Raw genomic sequence first — 19301 nt, forward strand, 5'->3', positions numbered from 1 at the left:
GAAATTCTTGGTTTGCAGAAGATGACTGGGCCCTGGAGGGTGAAGTATGCCAAAAGAATGAGAAAGTCAAACAAGGATGGCCTGTTCCCTTAGGGGCCCAAGGGAAAAAAAGACAATGAAATGGGGTTCCTTACTCAGGACACACCTGCCTAATCTTGTGGATATCTAGGCTCTGTCCATCTCATTGAGCCAACAGGAATTTCTAGTTCAACATGCTTTAGAGCACTGAAATAAATGGGAGCACATCAGTGGGGGTTTTCTGGTCACTATGTATTCTTGTGTAAGTCCAGCTGGGATACTGGTGGGGATTGATTTAGGGTTGATGGCTGGGGTGAGGAGGAGCTTAATTTACCTATTTTTTGTACAGACGTTAAGGTCTATATGAGTTAAGGTTTGGCATTTTTTTGTTTAGTCAACATGTTGGTGAAGTAGTGAGAGGTGGTGGAAGGACTAGACCCTTAGCAGAAAGAGTATTACTGAGGTTATAATAATTTCTCCTGTATATTTTTACATTCTTAGGATGATGCGAGTTGTGCAAAAAGTATGGGTTGGGGTTGGAGTTAGTAAGTTGTGCTGGGGTTGGGTTTCGGGCATACTTTGTGGTGCTGGGAGGTGGTTTAGGAGTGGGGGGTTACTAACTGTTGGCTTTTTTTCTAGGGTGACCAGGTATGTTTGTGCCTGGGGATGTGTGCATCATTCCTACGACAGAGGAGATGTCAGAGACTCTAGTTCATGTCATGGTTGATGCTTCCTCCCAGGATCCTAGTATGTTTCAATATTTTTTAGTTTGTGGATAGCATAGCAGGAGTTAAAGAATTGATATGTGCCACCTTAAATGTGAAGAGTCTTAACTCAACAGGCAAGCATAGCTTATTAAGTAAGGAAGTCCTTAAATTAGGAGCAGATATGTTTTTACAAGAGACCCATTTGAAAAAGGTCCATGAGTTTCCCTTATGCCAGAAATATATTGGGAATGGGTAATGACACTGACATTGACATTTTACTATGTGTACAGGATCCAATTTCTTCTGTGCAGGCCATAATGGATACTATTGAGAATTCTGGGGCTTTCTCACGGTATAAAGTTAATGCTTGTAAGATGGAAACATTGGAATTGAAACTTGGAAGTGAGACTAAAATGATATTGCTCCAAAGGTTTTTCTTTAAGTGGTCAAGGGAAGTTATTAGATACTTAGGAGTCCAGATTTCCAGTAACTTAAGATAGCCTACATTCTTTAAACTTTACCCCTCTCTTGAAAAAGCTCAAAGAGAATCTAACAATGTGGCCTCATTCTATTTCATGGTTAGGTAGGATTACCTCAGTTAAAATGAATATTTTGCTAAGAGTATTGTTTCTACTGGAAATGTTGCCTATTAAAATCCCTAGTGCTCTTTTCTTTGCATTAAATTTCATGATCTCTAAATTTATATGGAGGGGAAAGAAATCGAGAATTCCTCGTGAGGTGTTGTCAATCTCTAAGGATTTATGAGATCTGAGTCTCCCAGATTTTCAATTTTATCAGCAAGCAATACACCTAAAAATTATAATAGGCATTCATGTTCAAAAGATAAGCAGTGGGTAAAAATGGAGAGGGAATGGGCTCATGAGCAAGGGTTGCATGCTATCTCCATGGATATCCTCTAAGGGGATCATGAATGCTTTGAGACAACATTACCTTATTGGCTCTGACATGGAGTAGGTCACTAGTTGAGAATCAGGTTTCTTAATTCCCTCACCATGCTCTCCTTTATGGGATAACGTGGATTCTCCAAACAAGTTTAATAAACAGAACTTCCATAGATGGGAGAATATGGCTTTTACAAGGATCATTCAGGTGTTGAGGGGGCAATTCTAACTGTACAACCTTCGCAGTTAAGAAATATTAATGATATACTAGTTTTGCAGATACTACAACTAAAGGATTTTTTTTACCTGAGCCATCAATACAGAGCTCTTGTGGCAGGAAACTCATGGCCTTTGAACAATTGACACTTAGCTCTTCTTGAAGCAAGGGTCCTATCTCTAAGATGTATTATTTACTGCTATCTAAAGAGGAGGATGCGCTTAAGATGATAAAACAGAAATAAGGGAAATTTGTTGGCCGAGAAATTACAAAGAAATGTTGGGGGAAAATGTGTTGTCACCTTAAGCAGGATAATTCTATTTGTATCAGCACCCAGACTATCTGAGGAAACTGGGTCTTATGAACCATGATAATTGATTGTGTCAATGTGGGGTGGAAGGGAACTTTCTGCTACATTTGGTGAACATACCCTAAAATACAGGTATACAGGTCAGAGGTTTTGTCTTGAATAAGCCACATTGCAGAGATTAAATTACTTTTGCACCCCCTGGTTATTCTAGGTCTACCATCTGCAGGGCTCAGCCTGGTTAAGAAATGTGGCATCAGCTTTGCTACCCACTTATTAGCAGCTGTTAGGCGCAATGTGGTGTGCCACTGGAGAAAAGCCCCTCTTCCCTCTCTTCTCAAATGATTAAAATTTCTCTAGCGTGTATACACATAATTTCCATTTGTGAGACTTTTACCTGAATGTTCCTAAGATACGGGAACTTTTTTCTACCAAAGTGGGTTATTTGATGCTGTAAATGAAGTGAGATCAAACCCTCAAGAAAACTGGTATGTTAGGGAATTAAAAACGAAGGGGTCCATTTTCAGCTGCTGGGCAGCTCAGCTAGTTAGCCTGATAAACATATCCGGCTAACTAGCAGGATATATTCAGTGACGCAATCACGCTGCTGAATATACCCGGCTATCTTAGAGTTAGCTGGTTATGTCTAACCGGTTAACTTTAGGACATCCCTACGGCCTGACCAGAGATAGCTGCATAAGTTAAGTGGCTAACTTCACTCCACCTCAGAACGCCTCTTGCCCACCCAGGGAATGCCCCCTTCTTATTTGGCTACATCTAGCTAGGTAAGCCATTTAGATGGTTAACTATTACGCTATCAGTCTAAATGGCCTTTGAATATGGACCTCTAAAGTGTCAAGCCCCACACTAGGGAAAAAATGCTTTTCTAGAAAGACTTACTATCCAAGAGAAAAGAAGGAAGGGCAGGATGAATGGATTCCCCCCTCCTATAGTCGCCAAGCAAGAGTGCAACATCCAATGGGGAGGAAGAGAGAGGGAAGACAGGAAGAGGCAGCAGAGGAAATGGAATTTCTGCCTTCTACCACAGAGGAAGAGGAGAGGCAGATCCAGTAAAGGAGCGGACTGGGAGGGAACATCCTAAACCCCCAACTTAACCTGCCTCCCTTTTCCCCTACTAACCCTGACCCCTAAAACCCCATTGCCTACCTTATTTTGTTTTGTTTTTATACTTAGGTGCTCTCCAAGGCAGCAGCAACTTCCGCAGGTCTGTCGTTCCCGGCAGGTCAGTGCTTTAATGGTGCTGTACCAGCCCGCCCATGTCCCTCCCAGACCCCGCCTCCGGCCCACCCATTTTTCGAGAACCCTTTTTTTCTTTGCGTACAGGGAGATATGCGCATGGCCGCGAGCATTTGAAAATCCACCCTCGTATCTCCCAGATTTCACGCAAGCAGGGCTTTTAAAATTAGCCCTTTATTTTACATTTTGTATTGTTGTTGGCTTACTCCATTGTTATTTGGATTTCTCAATTAAAAAAATGAGTTAAAAATATGAGCTGCTAGATTGACTTCAAAGCCCAGCAGGAGATCTAGATTTGCAGGCCAGGCCCAATACCTGCTCCTTGATCTGGTGGAAGCTTCAGCAACCCCTGCTGGTCGGGGGAGGAGACTGAAGACTATGGTGCATTTAGGGCCTTGACTCCTTGGAATATATGCACTTGAGCTCGGCTGCATCTAAACTTATATTTAGAACATGACTGGCTAGAAAGAATAACTCTCTATCTTACTTTAGCCCTAATGCCAGACCTAATACAAGGCATATTGTTATGAAAATGGGGGAAGAAGCAAAACAAGTAAAAGTTGTACAGAACATGATGGTCCTAGTCAAACCCCCAACCCCCCCCCCCCCCCTTCTTTGTGCAGTTTGTGAACAGGGGCAGTGCCAATTACCACAATCTTGGAATAGGATACTAAAATAAAGAAAAATTTCAACATGAAAAAGGAAAACAGCAAAAAGGAGAATCACTGCCCATTTAGTAGGAATCCTTCCCGGTTACCCACTGGAAATTTCTCACCTGTGAAAGCATTTGTGGCCTGAAAACCAGCTTCCTGCATACTGCTGTCCCAGCAAAGCTTGTAATTCCAGCCTTAACCTGTCCGGGTACAAGAAACAGCTACTGCGCAGGAAGCTGTCAAGTCACTTCCATCTTAAATGGCCAGAGTCCATTTGTCGCCACCCGACACCATCTGAGACCAACCAACTCCCACCTTTACTGCTCCCGGTCCTTCTAAGCAGATGCAACCAGGGCACTGCACGGAGCCCTGAGCGGCACTTGTAGGATGAAGTCACTTCAGCCGTCCAGCCACAGGAATTTTGCCATAGTGGCAAACTTAATACTCCAAAACGCAAGAAACCGAGACCTAAGTGAAGTGACTTTCCTTGATTTTTGTATGTAATGTTTCCTTCTGATAGTTTGTTGTCATTAGCCCAACATCCTTCCTTTATCAAGGAATCTGCATCTGGTAATGTCCAGTTGTCTCTTCTGGTGTCTTTCATGTGTTCTTCTCTCTCACCTCAGTCAAGCTCCCTAAAAAGGAACACAAATGAGATGAGATTATGTTTCTTGGTGATGTGTGGAAATATTAAAATTTACAGATCCAGGTGAACAGAAATCCCAAATGCACTCACAAGGATAAAAAGAACACATTAATTGAGATCTTCAGAAGGCAAATATTGCAGATTTGCTGGGATGCAAAGTGTGACCAAGCAATTCTTTAGAACATAACAATAAACAGTGCTGAGGGGCTTGTACTCATCTCAGAAACTATGAGGTGATTTGCATATCAAAGGCCACATTTAGTAGTGATGATACATGATGTGCGTGGAGAGGAGGATTGGAAGGAAGTCTGCAGCACAATAACGAAATTGCAATTAAAAGTTAAAAAAAAAAAGCACACACACTTGAGATCTCTAGCCTACAATATTCTTAGCTGCAGAGAATAAATCAAACATTTTATTACATTACTTTTCTTTGAAGTATACATAGGGGAACAAATATTGAAATATAAGCCAAAATAGTATGGGAAGCATCAAATCAGCTGGTTTCTCAGTAGAGACCAAAGACACAAGACAAGTTAAAGAGTCTAGATACTGCCCTTCTCCAAAGGCCATTAGGAGATTCTAGTAGTCACATGAGGGGGGGGGGGGGGTGTGTGCAAATGAAAGTCATTTTATTAAACTAGGAAAAAATGGTTTTAAGAAGTTTGCAGCAGCTCAGAATACTCCCTAAAACACAGGCTGCCTGGAAGATTTCTGCTTGGTCACAACAGGGGTCACTGTAAAAGTTGTAGATCACATACAGGCCGATACAATAAAGCTCGCGGGAGAGCGGGCGAGCACACAGGCCAGTGTCCTGTGCACGGGATTCAGTAAACCAAAATATTTAAACTAGGGCTGGCGGTAAAAAGAGGCGCTAGGGACACTAGCGCGTCCCTAGCGCCTCTCTTTGGACCGGAGCGGCGGCTGTCAGCGGGTTTGACAGCCAACGCTCAATTTTCCCGGCGTCGGTTCTCGAGCCTGCTGACAGCCACGGTTCGGAAACCGGACGCTGGCAAAACTGAACATCCGGTTTTCAAGCCGCAGGCTGATTTTAAATTTTTATTTTATTTTTATTTTTTCCTTTTTTTAACTTTTGGGACCTCTGACAATGATATTAATGATATTATGATATTAAGTCGGAGGGTGCACAGAAAAGCAGTTTTTACTGCTTTTCTGTGCACTTCCCCGGCGCCGGCAGAAATTAACGCCTACCTTTGGATAGGCGCTAATTTCTTAAAATAAAATGTGCAGCTTGGCTGCACATTTTACTTACTGTATTGCATGGGAATGACTAATAGGGCCATCAACATGCATTTGCATTTTGCAGGCGCTATTAGTCTTGGGGGAGTTGGATGCACGTTTGACCCCTTACTGAATAAGGGGTAAAGCTAGCGCATTGAAAACGCGCGTCCAAATGCCGGTTAACAGTGCACTCCACCGGAGCACACTGTACTGTATCGGCCTGTATGTGATTATGATATGGACCCCTACCTGACAGTGGGACAGCATAAAATCCAGTTTGAAAGGACAATTATATGATTTTATAATCATTTACTTTGGGTTTTCCCTAAATTTCTCTCCCAGCAGTACTCAGGAAAATAAAATAGGAGACTAATTTAAAAAAAACCAACAAAAACCTATATATGCGTCAACGAAATTCAACTTCATGCAATAAAATGCTGACAATTCAGGTAGTTCTATGGAAAATAACAGACAGAAAAATGCTGCAAAGGGCACACCTGCCTTTCTTCAACCTTAAACCTGCAGAAGGGATGCAGAAGGCAACATTTTGATGATGGTGTAAGAATGCCAACTCAGAGTAAAGGGTTAAAAAGAAAAATATGCTTCTGCAGAGCAAACCATGACTAGTGAGAAGAGGTACAAAAAAAAGTGTAAAAACGTTGAGCCTCTGAACTGCATAATATTTCAGAAAGAGATATTGTATATACAGAATTCTAGAGCTGTCATTATTTCTGAGACTTTGTTAACTTGGTTCTCCTCATTTCTCCCAAGACACTTTGGAATTGCCACATGTGGAACCATGTTACAGACCTTACTAATTTATTATTTTTTATAAATCAGTTTCCCAAGTTACTCAAAGCAATAGACATCAATAAATAAAACTTAATGTCAATAAATATAGAACAAAAACATATAAAATAATAATATCAACATCAAAGGATAAATACAAGGAATGATTTAAACTAGTGGTTCTCAAGACCCACCCAGCTAGTCGGCTTTTCAGGATATCCACAATGAATATGCAGCAGATACGATGAAAGCAGTGCATGCAAATCCCTCTCATGCATATTCAATGTGGATTTTTTGAAAACCAGGCTGGCTAGGACTGTGTTGAGAACCATTGATAAACAATAACTAATAAGACTAATAAAACCAAAATTGCAGTTCCACACCAAAATTCTAGCATATACACAAAATTTCCACATCAAATTTATCAGCAATCGATAATAAAAGAATCCATAAGATTGTAAGTTAAAAGCTTATTGGAAAAGCCAGGCCTTCACAATTCATTTTTTTTTCCTGAAGCATAAATATCCATTAGTAAATGTACTTCTTTAGATAAGGCATTCTACTAGTGAGGAGAAACAGCAAACAAAAAAGCTTGTAACCCAGTTAGAGCCAACCTAACTTCTGAAATGGGGTAGGGTGGAATACATAAGCGGGACTTTTTACTAGAATGCAGAGTCTGCCCTGGACACACAATTTCCCACATAACCAGACGTAAAATTTTGAATTGAGCCTTGAAATGAAAAGACAGCCAAAGCAACTCCATTAAAAACTGGACTATCCTGTCTCTAAGCTTACTGTTAGAAAGTACCCCAGCCACAGCATTTTGAATCAACTGCATTTCTTCCAGATATTTTGTTGGTAAACCCTCATATAAAGTTGGTAAACCCTCATATAAATTGTTAATTTTACTTTACTTTTCTTCAAAATGCCTTGATATACATTCCCTGTTGTAATGTAACTTTCGCTTTCAGTGTTTACTGGTTTAACTGGTTTACCCCCTAGTTTATTGTAAACCGGTACGATAAGACCCTGTCTTGAGCATCGGTATATTAAAAGAATTTAAATAAAATAAATATAAAGTGTTACAGTAATCCAGGAGGGAGATTAGTAACGCATAGACCACTACGGCCAAATCTACATTTAAAAAAAAAAAAAAAAAAGGACATAATCATCTTACCAAGCACAATTGGCCAAAGGCTGCCCCAGTCCTATTTTTTTATTTTTTATTTTTTTTTATGATTTGGCTCATGCCTTTTAATTGGAAGTCACAGAAAGTTACATTCAGGTATAGCAGGGATTTCCCTGTTCCCAGAAAGCTCACAATCCAACCGGGTCATTCATCAAAATGTGTTATGGCATTAACGCATGCGATAATGAATTAACGCCATAACACATGCGATAATTATGATAGCGCATAGCGGGAATGCAAATGTTTGGAAAGGGGTGGGATCAGGTAGGAGTTTGGGCGGGATTTATGAAAATGAGGGGCAATATTGCATGGTTTTTATGCCGGAAATAACTATACCTTTTTTCCTGGCGATAAGATGTGCAATGTACCCGAAATGGCCATAATGCAATTCGCAATAAATTTTTAGATTGCATTTTGGCCATTTCTAGGCTTGGGAAGGGGGGGGGAGAGGGGGAAGGGGAGTAGAGTAGGTAGAGAAAGAGAGAGAGAGAGCCTCTGGTGAAGCCCTCACCCTGTGCAACTATTTATATTTCTATAGAAGGGCCATCTAATAGGTTGAGGTGAGGAGTTGGTGGTGGTTTAGGGTTTAGCGGCCAGTTTCTCATGTAGAGTGAGATGTACGAACAGCAGAGTAGACCTCGGTGAAGATTTGACGACATTTGAAGTGAGGAAAGTCTCACAAAGATGCCATTTCTTCTATGTTATCTCACCCTCGTTTGATGGTACCCTGTTATAGAGTCTATCAGCCAGGTTTAAGCTCAACCTGCTTCAGAGAGGATATTAATTAGCCCACTGTCAGTTCAAAACCAACAGGTCCGACATGACCCCCGACACGTCAACGGCCAAGAGGGTGAGGGAGCACTGAGGCACTTGGACTAAACGACCCTGACTTCTACGGTCGGGTCACTGGCAATGACGCTGTGGCCTCGACGGCCAGGTATCAGTGGTAGCTGCCTGGCTTCTACGGCCGGGGGGCGGTGCACAAGCCTCAGCAGAATTATGAGCTTAGCACTTGGCTGCAGGGGTAAGCGCTGGTCACCAAGAGCTAATTTAGTAGTTAAGTTAATGAAGTTATACAAAGTTGTATTATTATGCTATTGTTGCTTGTTGTTGTATTGTATTTATTGCCTGTTACTGTATTTATATGGGCTGCAGCCATTTAATTATTCATCCAATAAAACTTATTGAATCTTAAGCTGCGTGAGCCTTTGTAATCAGGGGGGAATGTAAGAGGATAGATGTAGCCTTTCAACTGCCTACATTGTGAATATCAACGCTGAGCATATCGGTGTCGGTCTTCTTAATGCGGCCGGCTGAGTTTTTTTTTTAACTTTTAAAAGAAGTACAGAAAAGCAGCTATTAAGGCACATTTATTTTTTTGCATTTGGAGTGAATGAGTAATAGCCTCATTCACATGCATTTGCATGTGATGAGCGCTATCCCATTCTCTCTGTGTTGGATGCGCGTTAAATAGGCGCTATTCCCCTTATTGCAATAGGGGGTGGATTAGCGCCTATTTAACCCACGTCGGACTGCGGCTTATACAGTGCTCTTGGCTGAGCACACTGTATTGCATCGGCCTCTTAGTGTCTTTCAGGCTTCCCAGTTCTGAAGGGAGGGAGTTCCAGAGGGTGGGGGCAGCAGTTGAGAAAGCTCTCTCTATGGTTTCATCAAGATGGGCAAGCTTTACAGATGATATGTCAAGGAGACATTGACTGCAGGATCGTAGTGATCGGGTAGGGGTATAAAGTTTCAATGTTGAGGAGATCCATGGAGAGGAGATGAATCAGGCCCACAAATTGGATTTTTTTTTTTTTTTTTACCATGGTGGCTGCTTATTCTGTTTGCTTAACTATGAATAAATTCTACATTTGTAAAATCCCCTGATAACTAAACGCACTGACACGTTTTCTCTGTATTCTCGCATTGATCAGTCAATCAGGTTCTCAGCTCATGATTGAACCTATACCGCTTTACTCATCATGGAACAGTTTACAACTGCTAAGCCTTTCACCTCTGATCCAAAGTGGCTCCCTCTGATCCAAAGTGGCGCACACTGTTCCTAGGACCTGGGATAAAACTTCCTCTAACTCTGGACTGCCTTTATAGGTCCTCTAGCTGGGATTTCCTGTGTTGCTGGCTGATGATGTCATATCCTCCAGAAGAATACAAGGAGGTCTCTTGCAACCAGCCAGTGGCACAGCAACAGGTCTCCTGAGAAACCTGCTTCTCAGAATGTGTTGCTAGTTCGTGGCCCTTCCTTGTGCTTCTTGTTCCAGCTCCTGGCTTGTCTGATGTCTGCTCCTTCTGTGTCTCTTGTCTTCTTGTGTGTCCTGCCTTTGTTTCTTCTCCTGCCTATTCTGCTTCTTTGGATTGATTTCTTGACCTTGGCTCTGATTGCTTGCCTGCTGCCTGCCCTGACCCCAGCACCGGTGCAAGGCTCTGTAGCACCCTAGGTAGACCAATGTAACACTGCGCCCCCCCCCCCCCCCCCCCCCCCAAAACCAATACCCCACCCTGAGTTGAATATGTCCCTCTTACAAGTGAGATATAGACATATTCTCCTTCTTATGGTTTTCTCTCTCTCACATTGCTTACAGTAACTGTGATTGCTGACACCGCTCCATTTTTAAATATGGCACCCTTCTGTCCACGGATGCCGCCCCACCCACCTACGGCACCCTAGGCGGTCACCTAATACCAATCGCTGGCCCTGACTGACCCTGGTTTGCCTCTCGGATTCTGACTTTGTCTGCCAGCCCTGACCTTTGCTTCGTTCTCTGGGCTTCCTTGTTTGCTGCCTACCTCAACCTTTGCTTAAACCCGAACATTCTCCCTTTCATTGCCCCTGGGACCTGTCCAAGTCCTGCTGGCCATCCGCACAAGAGCTCAACCTGCAGGAACGACGGTTGGTATGAGTGAAGCTCCAGCTGGTCCCTTCCCGGCACTCCCACCTGTGGTGAGAGGAGCCACATGGGTTTGCCCGCGCAACACATTCCATTACCTCACCACACAGGGTGAGTCCAAAAGGGCTCCCAGAGTGGCCGGAGGGCTCCCTCCCTCCCTAAGAACAACACTTGTTCACTTACTTTATATAGAGTACATCAACCAGTCATGCGGACATGCTCTACTAACTGAAAGAGTCCAACAGTTGTTCACCAACCAAAACTGCTTCACTGAATCCACACTGAGTTCACAGAAATAAACTCCATTCAACAGCAGTGTTTAATCCTTTTGGCTCAATAGTATGCAAACAAAATATCCCCTACACCTCTTATCCCTTCTACCCACAGCCTCAATATATAACCCCCAAAACTGGTCATGTCACAGGAAGCGCCCCAGCCAAGGTACATCACTATCCTAATGTTTTTCTCATTTGTTTATTGCCTTGTTTTTATTTCCTTATAATCCACCTACCAGATTGTGGACCTGGGCTCCGGCATTTATTTTTTTTGTGCTACATTTTAATACTCGCTTGTTACGGATTTAACCACTGAAGGTAGAATCATTCCCTGTCAGGAAATGTATGTTTATTTTCTATTAGCTGGAAAAATGTGCATAAATATACAATTTAAAAGAGGGAAAAGGCAAAAATATTCACAAGTAAAAGAACTGGATCCAAATGCCCTTGATGCACAAGTCAGCAGGCCTGTCAGATGAAAAAAAAAAAATAAATTTTACATCGTGATACACTGAGGAAAACAATCCCATACCAAAGTTACCAAGCCTCCTTCCTCTCTGCTGCCAAACATATCAACCATCCTTTTCCGGCCTTGCTCCTGAGTGTTCCCAAATTCAAATGCGTTCTGAAAGGGAAGACATTTTATTCTTTCGTCTAATAAATCTCCTTTTTTATAGCTGTCCTTTGTGAGTGCTGAACAATAAAATGGGTCTGTAGCTCTCAAAAATAAAACACTTGCGGTACCAGACTTTCTACGATTTAATTCTAGGATTTATGCTCTTTCGCAGGGAGATGCCATCGCAATTTTAATTTTGAAACTCTAAATTATTACTCAGCATTTAGAATAAAAAAAAAATAACAGGATGAAGTCAGTACCTCCTAAATATGATACCTAGAAGTCAATCTTAAAACGGTTTGACTGGCTTCCTCCAAAAGTTAGACAGACAAAATCTGGATTGAAATATTTGCCCCTGCTCCCCAGCTACAATTTCCCCAGGCAAAACAGCAGCACTGGGGTTATTCCTGGCGTCTGGTTTCATTTTGTCTGGGCAGCACTGCCCAAAGGTAGCTGGATAAGTCTAACTGGAGAAAAACTTGTCAATGTAGTAAGGGGCACTAACATTAGTGCAGATTTCTACTCTTGTTTTAGTGCGTATATAATGGGGTTTTAACATCTAAAAAGATGTGCGCTAAAGCAGGAGTAAAAACCAGCACCTTGATTAGCACAGTTACATGCAAATCCCAAGAAGGCATTAGCTATTCCTCAGCAATGCAGGGAGCTGTGTCAAAGGGCAGACAGCTTACAGCACGTTTTCTTAATGCTGGAAATTTAACTCCTGGCTCAAAGTAAAACTTAGCTCACATTTTCTGGTTGACATATGATACTATTTCTATGCCCAGCACTGCAATAGAATAACTTTGGCCATCAGAAATGTGAGTTTACTCCACCTTGGACCCAGGAGCTTAATTTCCAGTCCACAGGGCACCAGCACTGTGCATCCAATTTTGGGGCACTGTTTAACGGTAGATGCCCACCCCAGGGAGCTTACACTGTGTTCAGCTAGCTGTAAGTGCCCACCCCCAAAGAGCAAATTCTTGCATCCAAGGCCCTGTTGGCAGAGAATGGCAGGTAAAATCAAAGCCTAAACTCTCTGGGGGTGGATGGGGGCACCTAAAGATGAAAAGGACGCCAAAGCTGGACGCACAGAGCCAAAGGGCAGACAATTCCGCTGGAGGTGCTTGCCCCAGAGAGCTTAGGTTTTGATTTTGCTTGCCATGCCTTGACAAAAATAGCATTGTATGTGAGATTGGTGCTGGCTACCCAACTTGTGGGCACATTCTCTCATGCAAGGCCATTTTGACAAGGAATGGCAAGTAAAATAGAAGAATATGCTCTCTGGGGAACGCACCTACAGTTAGATGAACAAATCATAAGCTGTCCAGATGGGCACCAACAGCTGAAGAGTACACACTTTAGCATTAAATGTGCGTGAGCTTTCCAGCTGTTCAGGAAAACAAAGAAAACCTGTAAATGGTGCCTGCCTCAGAGAGCTTATATTGGAAAGTCAACTCCTGGGTCCAGTGTCAAATGTTGTGCCCAGTGTGGTAGTCCACCTCAGACACAGGAGGATTTACATTTCTAATGTAAGCTCTCTGGGGAGGGCACCTACAGCTGAAAAGTACTTCAACGTCGGGAAGAATGACACTAATTGCATACCATTCGGCTGAAGATGCCATCCCAAGAAAGGTTATGTTTTGTTCAGCTGTAGATGCAAATACCAGAAAGCTTACGCCTTCTTTAGTCTGAGGTGGAGTAAATTCACATTTCTGTTGGCCATTCAGCCTGGTAGAAAGACACTACCACATGGGCACAGCAATAGAATATCATGGCCACCAGAAACCTGCGTTAACGTTCACTCCACTTTCAAGCAGTAAACCACAAGTATGGAAGTAAGCACTTGAAGTTGGAAGAAGTGTGACCAAAATGGACTTCCATGCAAGACTGTGCCCATGTTGGGATACTCAGTGCCAATCTCACATGCAAGGCCATTTTGCCAAGTGAAATGAAAGGGTAAGCTCTCTGGAACAGGTAACTACAGCCATTTGAGATGCACAGCACCAAAGGGTGTACTGATCAGTTGCAGGAGCCTTCTCTAGAGAGCTTACCCTTTCATTTCACTTGGCATGCCTTGCCCAAACGGTCTTGCATGTGAGATCGTGGCCAAGTTGGCATGCCCCGTGCCAATCTTGCATGCAAGGTCATTTTGGTCCTTCCAGCTTCAAGCACTTACCTCCTTACTCTTGTTTTAAAGCACTTTCATGTATTACTTCGTATTTTTCAGTTTAACTCCAATTTTAGAGCACATTTTTCTTTGAGTGCGCTTTTTTAACTCCTGTTTGATTTGCATCCCATTAGCTTACTGCATCCCACGAGGACCCATGTTTTTAACGCATGTGTTAAGCAAAAGCAACATTTAACTCCAATTTTATTGTGGGTTTTATTACATTGGCCTCATTCACCTGCCGCCACACTGCAACAGAAGCAGACCTGGGTTCCCTGGCAGCGGCAGGGAGCCACTGCCGACTCAGCGTTCCTTCTTTGGCCCCCGAGCCACCAGTCCAACGCCGTGAACTCTGCACCGACGCTGCTGACCTCTCCTTCTCCACGGCTGGGACGCTGCTGACTTCCTCCTGAGCTAGGCATCCTCCTAGGCACGCGCGCCCGTCTCTCTCTGCTATTTAAAGGGCCCGCGGCAGGAAAGTGCCACGGCCCTTCCTGATGACCTCACTACCTGGGGACTATATAAGGCTGGACCCTGCTTCCAGCCTTTGCCTTGGCAATAGGTCTCCTCGCTCCTGCAAAGTGGACTGCCATCCTGAGTTCCTTCCTTTGTTCCTCGGACTGATCTTGGCCATGACCCTTGCCTTTAAACTTGACCACGAGCTATACTGCCTGTTGCGACCCATGCCTGGATCCTGACTTCGAGCTTCACTGCCTATGCCTGACCTCGGCCTATGCCATGGTGTCTTCTCTTCCTTCTGGACATCCATCCCTGCAGAGGGCCTCACGTAAGTCCAGCCGGCCCCAGCACCCGAGGGCTCAAGCTAAGGGGAACGTGGGCTAGTAGTGATGATGCTCCAGCGGTGTCTCTGCTTTCCATCAGCCTCGCCTACCCATGGTGGGGACCTGCGGGGCTCCTCCTCGGTCCAAGGGTCCAGTAGCACAACAGCCCCTTTATGTTATCCGGATAACTTTACCTAGGTGTATTGACTGGAACACCTAGCCTGGGAGGTTTCGCTGCATATCCAGGTAATATTGTCCAGATAATTTTCTCATTTGTACTCTTACTAAATATAGACGGCCTCCAATTTGTGATAGTGATGAATGTGATTACCCTGGTACCCAGAAAGGGAGGGGGGGTTGGCTTTATAGCTTTGAGGTCTCTATCAAATCCCACCTCTCCCTCCTTTCTTCTAGGATATACATACTGTATTTACATTTGTCAGGAGCCTTTAGGGACCCTCTAGGATCCCCCTGTCTAGCTGTCCCTAGCATAAGTCCTATGCTAGGATTAGTTAGGTAGGAAGGGTCGCCTGCAGACCATCCTTTATAGACACCTTCTGTGAGATTGCCTGGGCTGATCAGCAGCTTATAGAAAAGCAGGCAGAGCAGAGGCGCCATGGCAGTTTTAGATGTTTGTTTTGGAGGTTTGGAATATCAGGAAACTATTAGACTTTTCCCCTTTTTTAGGCCCCACAGCTCGATAGCAGGGGAAGAGGCATATTTCTGAGCAGTCCCTCCTCAGCCTGCCCGGGGAGTGTCTCTGGGAGTGGAAGAACAGTTTTTTGTGGGGGGGGGCTGTTTTTGGGGGAAGATTTTGTTTCTGTGGGGAGCTTGGTCCTGCCTCAGGAGGACATTCCTCTGCCTGGAGAAGGACAGGATAAGGTGCTGTGATTCCCTGTCTGCTATACAAGGAAGGACAGCAGTGTCTTGCCAGGGAAGGAGAGGGGAGAAAAATTATCATCATTTTAGTTTGTGAGACAGAATCGTATTCTTTATGAGTTTCTTGTCAATCAGTGGTATGAGCAGGGAAGGAGCCAGATGATGTGGTGGTAAGGAGTGTGCATCCATGGCAGCACTGACTCAACATCAGCATCCCGGTGGTACCACCGCAGTTGGTGGCAGGGTCTTGATGTGAGCCATACGTACCTTGACTGATTGAGGTGTGGTAGTAGATACTGCAAGAATTTAGCCACATCAGTAGCCAAAGCAAAAAGGTGGGCTGGGATTGGAGCCATATAGGCAGGCCACATTGCCAGTACAGGTGATAGGGATTCGATAGATTGCTGTGAGTTTGGCAAGGGGGACATATAGGCTCGACAGGAGTGGCAGGGTTACCATTATAGTGGCCCCTTTAAGATGTGGTCTCAGGACCAGGATGGGCAGGAGCAAGGACTGCAAACTTGTATGTATAATTTTACCATGAAAATCCTCAGTAAAATCTGCATGCACAATATTACAAGTAGACTTTACTGCTATGTAGGCTGTTATAAAATCACTCTCCTAAGTGCAGGCCCATGAGCCATGAAAGGTGGCAGTGATGAGAGTCACAGTTGTATGCTCTGATTGTGAGACAGGCAAGGAGTGAGCTGCATGTTCAGTGGCAGGTGCAGAGGCGGTTCTATAATGAGGCAGGATGAGGCGGCCGCATCAGGCGGCAAAATTTTGGAGCAGAAAAAACTGCCCCCCTCAAAATACCACCTTACCTCGCTGCCAGATTACAAGATTAGCTAAACATCAGCGGGATTCCCAGCTCCTGCCAGCAACTGAAAAAGATGTAGGCCCCGCTGGCAGGAGGAGGATGAGAGCAGGACTTGCGCTGCAGGCAGAGCCCATCCCACTGGCGGCAAAAAAAAAGAGGAGGCCTGGACGGAGCTAACTCTTCCTTTATGCTGATCTGACGATGCACAAGATCAACATGAAGGACGTGCTAGCTCCATGAGTTTTGAATACCACAGGACTAGCACAGGAGGAGGAGAAGTAGCTGAATGGGATCCCTCCTGCTGTCAGTCGGATCATGCCCGGGGGCTGCCCGGGTCTCTTCTTTTCTTCTTGTATATTCATTTAAGAGACACCAGCAGCAGTGAAGGAGTAAGACAGGTACTGGTGGGGCTGCTGATGTGTGAATGTAAGTTTGTGAGTGAGCATGGGAGCCTGCCTGGGTTGTGTTTGTGTGTGTGAGAAAGAGAATGGGAGTCCTCCTGGGTTATGTGTATGTATGTGAGAGAGCACTGGAGCCTGTCTGGGTTATGTGTGTGAGAACATGGGAGCCTGCCTGGGTTGTGTGCGTGTGAGAGACTGGGTCTGTTGGTGGATCCCAACCTGCCAGCAGCCAAAGTGAAGAGGAAAGCCCAGGGCTACTGGCGGATCCCAAACAAAGAAGAGCTGGAGATGCCCAGCTGTGTGTGAGAGGAAGCATGCGAGTGAATATATATATGTTTGTTTGTGTGTGTGTGTGTGTGTGAGTAGATATATACGAAAGTGAGGAGAAAGTTTGTGCACCCCAATCCCACTAATCCAGGTCAATCTTAGGGCGACTAGAAATCAAAAGTTTCCAGGTATGGAAGTGGGGATTATTTTATCCTTTTTAGTTTTAATTATTGGTGGATGTGCATCTCCCTACTGGGGATCACTTTAAAAAAATAGAAAATGAAAGGAGGAAAGAAGAAGGAAATGAATTTGCCCCACTCTCCTGTGGTGATACCTTATGGTCCCTCCCTCAGCTAAGTATTTCTGAGGTGATATCTGCGGATCCCTCCCTCAGAAGAGTGCCACGGTCCAGTAGCTGGTTTTCTGGCATGGACAGCTGTGGAGAGAGAAACAGCTGAGAGGCTAGGAGATGCAGGAAGCCGAGCACGGCGGTGAAGGTCTTTGGCCACTCCCCCCACAACCGGAGATCAACTCTATACCAGTGGTCCACAACCCTATCCTGGGGGCCCACCAGCCAGTCGGGTTTTCAGGATATCCACAATGAATATGCATGAGAGAAAATTTGCATGTTATGGAGGCAGTGTATGCAAATTTTCTCTCATGCATATTCATTGTGGATATCCTCAAAACCCGACTGGCTGGTGGGCCCCCAGGACAGGGTTGGGGACCACTGCTCTATACTCAGCCAGGATGGTCTGAGCTCAGATAAAGAGTAAAAAAAAAAAAAAGGATTGAGGGCTTCTATTTCCCTTCTGGTCTCCGAGCCTCGAAGCGCCAATCCGACGCCCATTCCTGCCTCCAAGGGTGCTTGGTGAGTCAGGAATGAACCCAGCTTGGCGGGTTGAGCAGTCTTTTGGCTAGGCTTTGCTTAGACGACATGTGGCGGCGTTCACACGCTTTTCTGCACACAAGTCTGCCGCGAAACTGTCTGATATCGGTTCGCACTTGTGCACCTGGGTGGGCGCCTACCTGGACCTGGGTGGGCACCTATATTTTGGACGCTTAATGGACAGGCGTTGTTTTTGGGCGCCCGGTCCATGCTCGCTTGTGCGGGCGCGCAGCTGGGCGCACACTGCTAGCGGTTGTTTACCTCTGTCAGAGGAGTGCTGGAGGTGCTGGGAGTGGGGCAGAGGGTCTCCTACTCCCCACTGGGATAAAAAAGGTATTGAGGGGATGGAGAGAGTCGGGGGGGGGGGGCGGGGGATGCAGGTGACACGATTCTTCCTTGTGGGTAGGAGGGGAGAAGGGGAGAGGCAGTCCAATCATGTTTTTAAGTGAAAATCGGGACCGGGGCCTAGCATGCAATGTCAGGCACATCCTAAGTCTTTAAAAAGATTTGGGGTGGCATGGTTAGGAGGGCACAGCTGACAGGGCCTTAGTATAATGCTTTGGGGGCGGGAGGGAGGAGTCTGGCCTGCTGATCCTTTATTTTGTTTGTGATTACAGCGCTACTTAGCCTGATATATTCAAACATAGCCAGTTAGGTTGCTTACTTAAATGGCTATATGTAGCCGGATAACTGTAGGTTAGTATATTCAGCAGGACGTTTATCCTACCGAATATATGGGACAGATTATCTGGAATGGAAGCCGGTAAAGTTGAGCGTCAGCTGTCAAACCCGCTGACAGCTGCCGCTTCTGTCAAAAAGGAGGCGCTAGGGACGCGCTAGTGTCCCTAGCACCTCCTTTTACCGTGGGCCCTCGTTTGCATATTTTTTCTTTCTGAATTGCGCGCCCAGGAGAGTGGCCTGGGCGTGCGCCGGGAGAGCAGGCGCTCGCTGGCTCTCCTGCGGGTTTTTCTGTATCGGCCCATAAGATCCCATGCTACTAATGCCAGGAACAAGCAGTGGCTGTTCCTGATTGGTTAGTAGCAGTTTATGGACTTCTGCAGGTACTTGTCCAAGGCTTTTTTAAACCCACATCCTCTGGCAATGAATTCCAGAATATGGTTGTGCGTTGAATGAAAGAATTTTCTCAAATTCATTTTAAGTGTTATTTGCTGACTTTATGGAGTTGCCCCCTATTCCTTGTATTACCCAAAAGAGTACATAACCATTTCACATTTACCTGTTCAAGTCCTTTCACGATTTTGTAGACCTCTATCATATCACCCCTCAGCCATTTCTACTCCAAGTTGAACAGCCCTAACTGCTTTAGCCTTTCCTCATAGGGGAGCCGTTCCATCCCCTTTATCATTTTGGT

At 44.7% G+C, this 19301-nt stretch overlaps 1 protein-coding gene across 3 annotated transcripts in view; it reads right to left on the reverse strand.

Moving 5' to 3' along the window:
• LDLRAD4 (low density lipoprotein receptor class A domain containing 4) overlaps positions 1–19301 on the reverse strand; it is a 963403-nt gene that overhangs the window by 590182 nt on the left and 353920 nt on the right. For all 3 annotated transcript variants that reach the window (XM_029590930.1, XM_029590933.1, XM_029590932.1), the window contains one exon: positions 4184–4696. In XM_029590930.1, the coding sequence (XP_029446790.1) occupies positions 4184–4223 (40 nt within the window). In that variant the 5' untranslated portion in view covers positions 4224–4696. The remainder of the gene's footprint in view (positions 1–4183; positions 4697–19301) is intronic.

This window comes from Rhinatrema bivittatum, chromosome 2, assembly GCF_901001135.1.
Source record: "Rhinatrema bivittatum chromosome 2, aRhiBiv1.1, whole genome shotgun sequence".
Lineage (NCBI taxonomy): Eukaryota > Metazoa > Chordata > Amphibia > Gymnophiona > Rhinatrematidae > Rhinatrema > Rhinatrema bivittatum.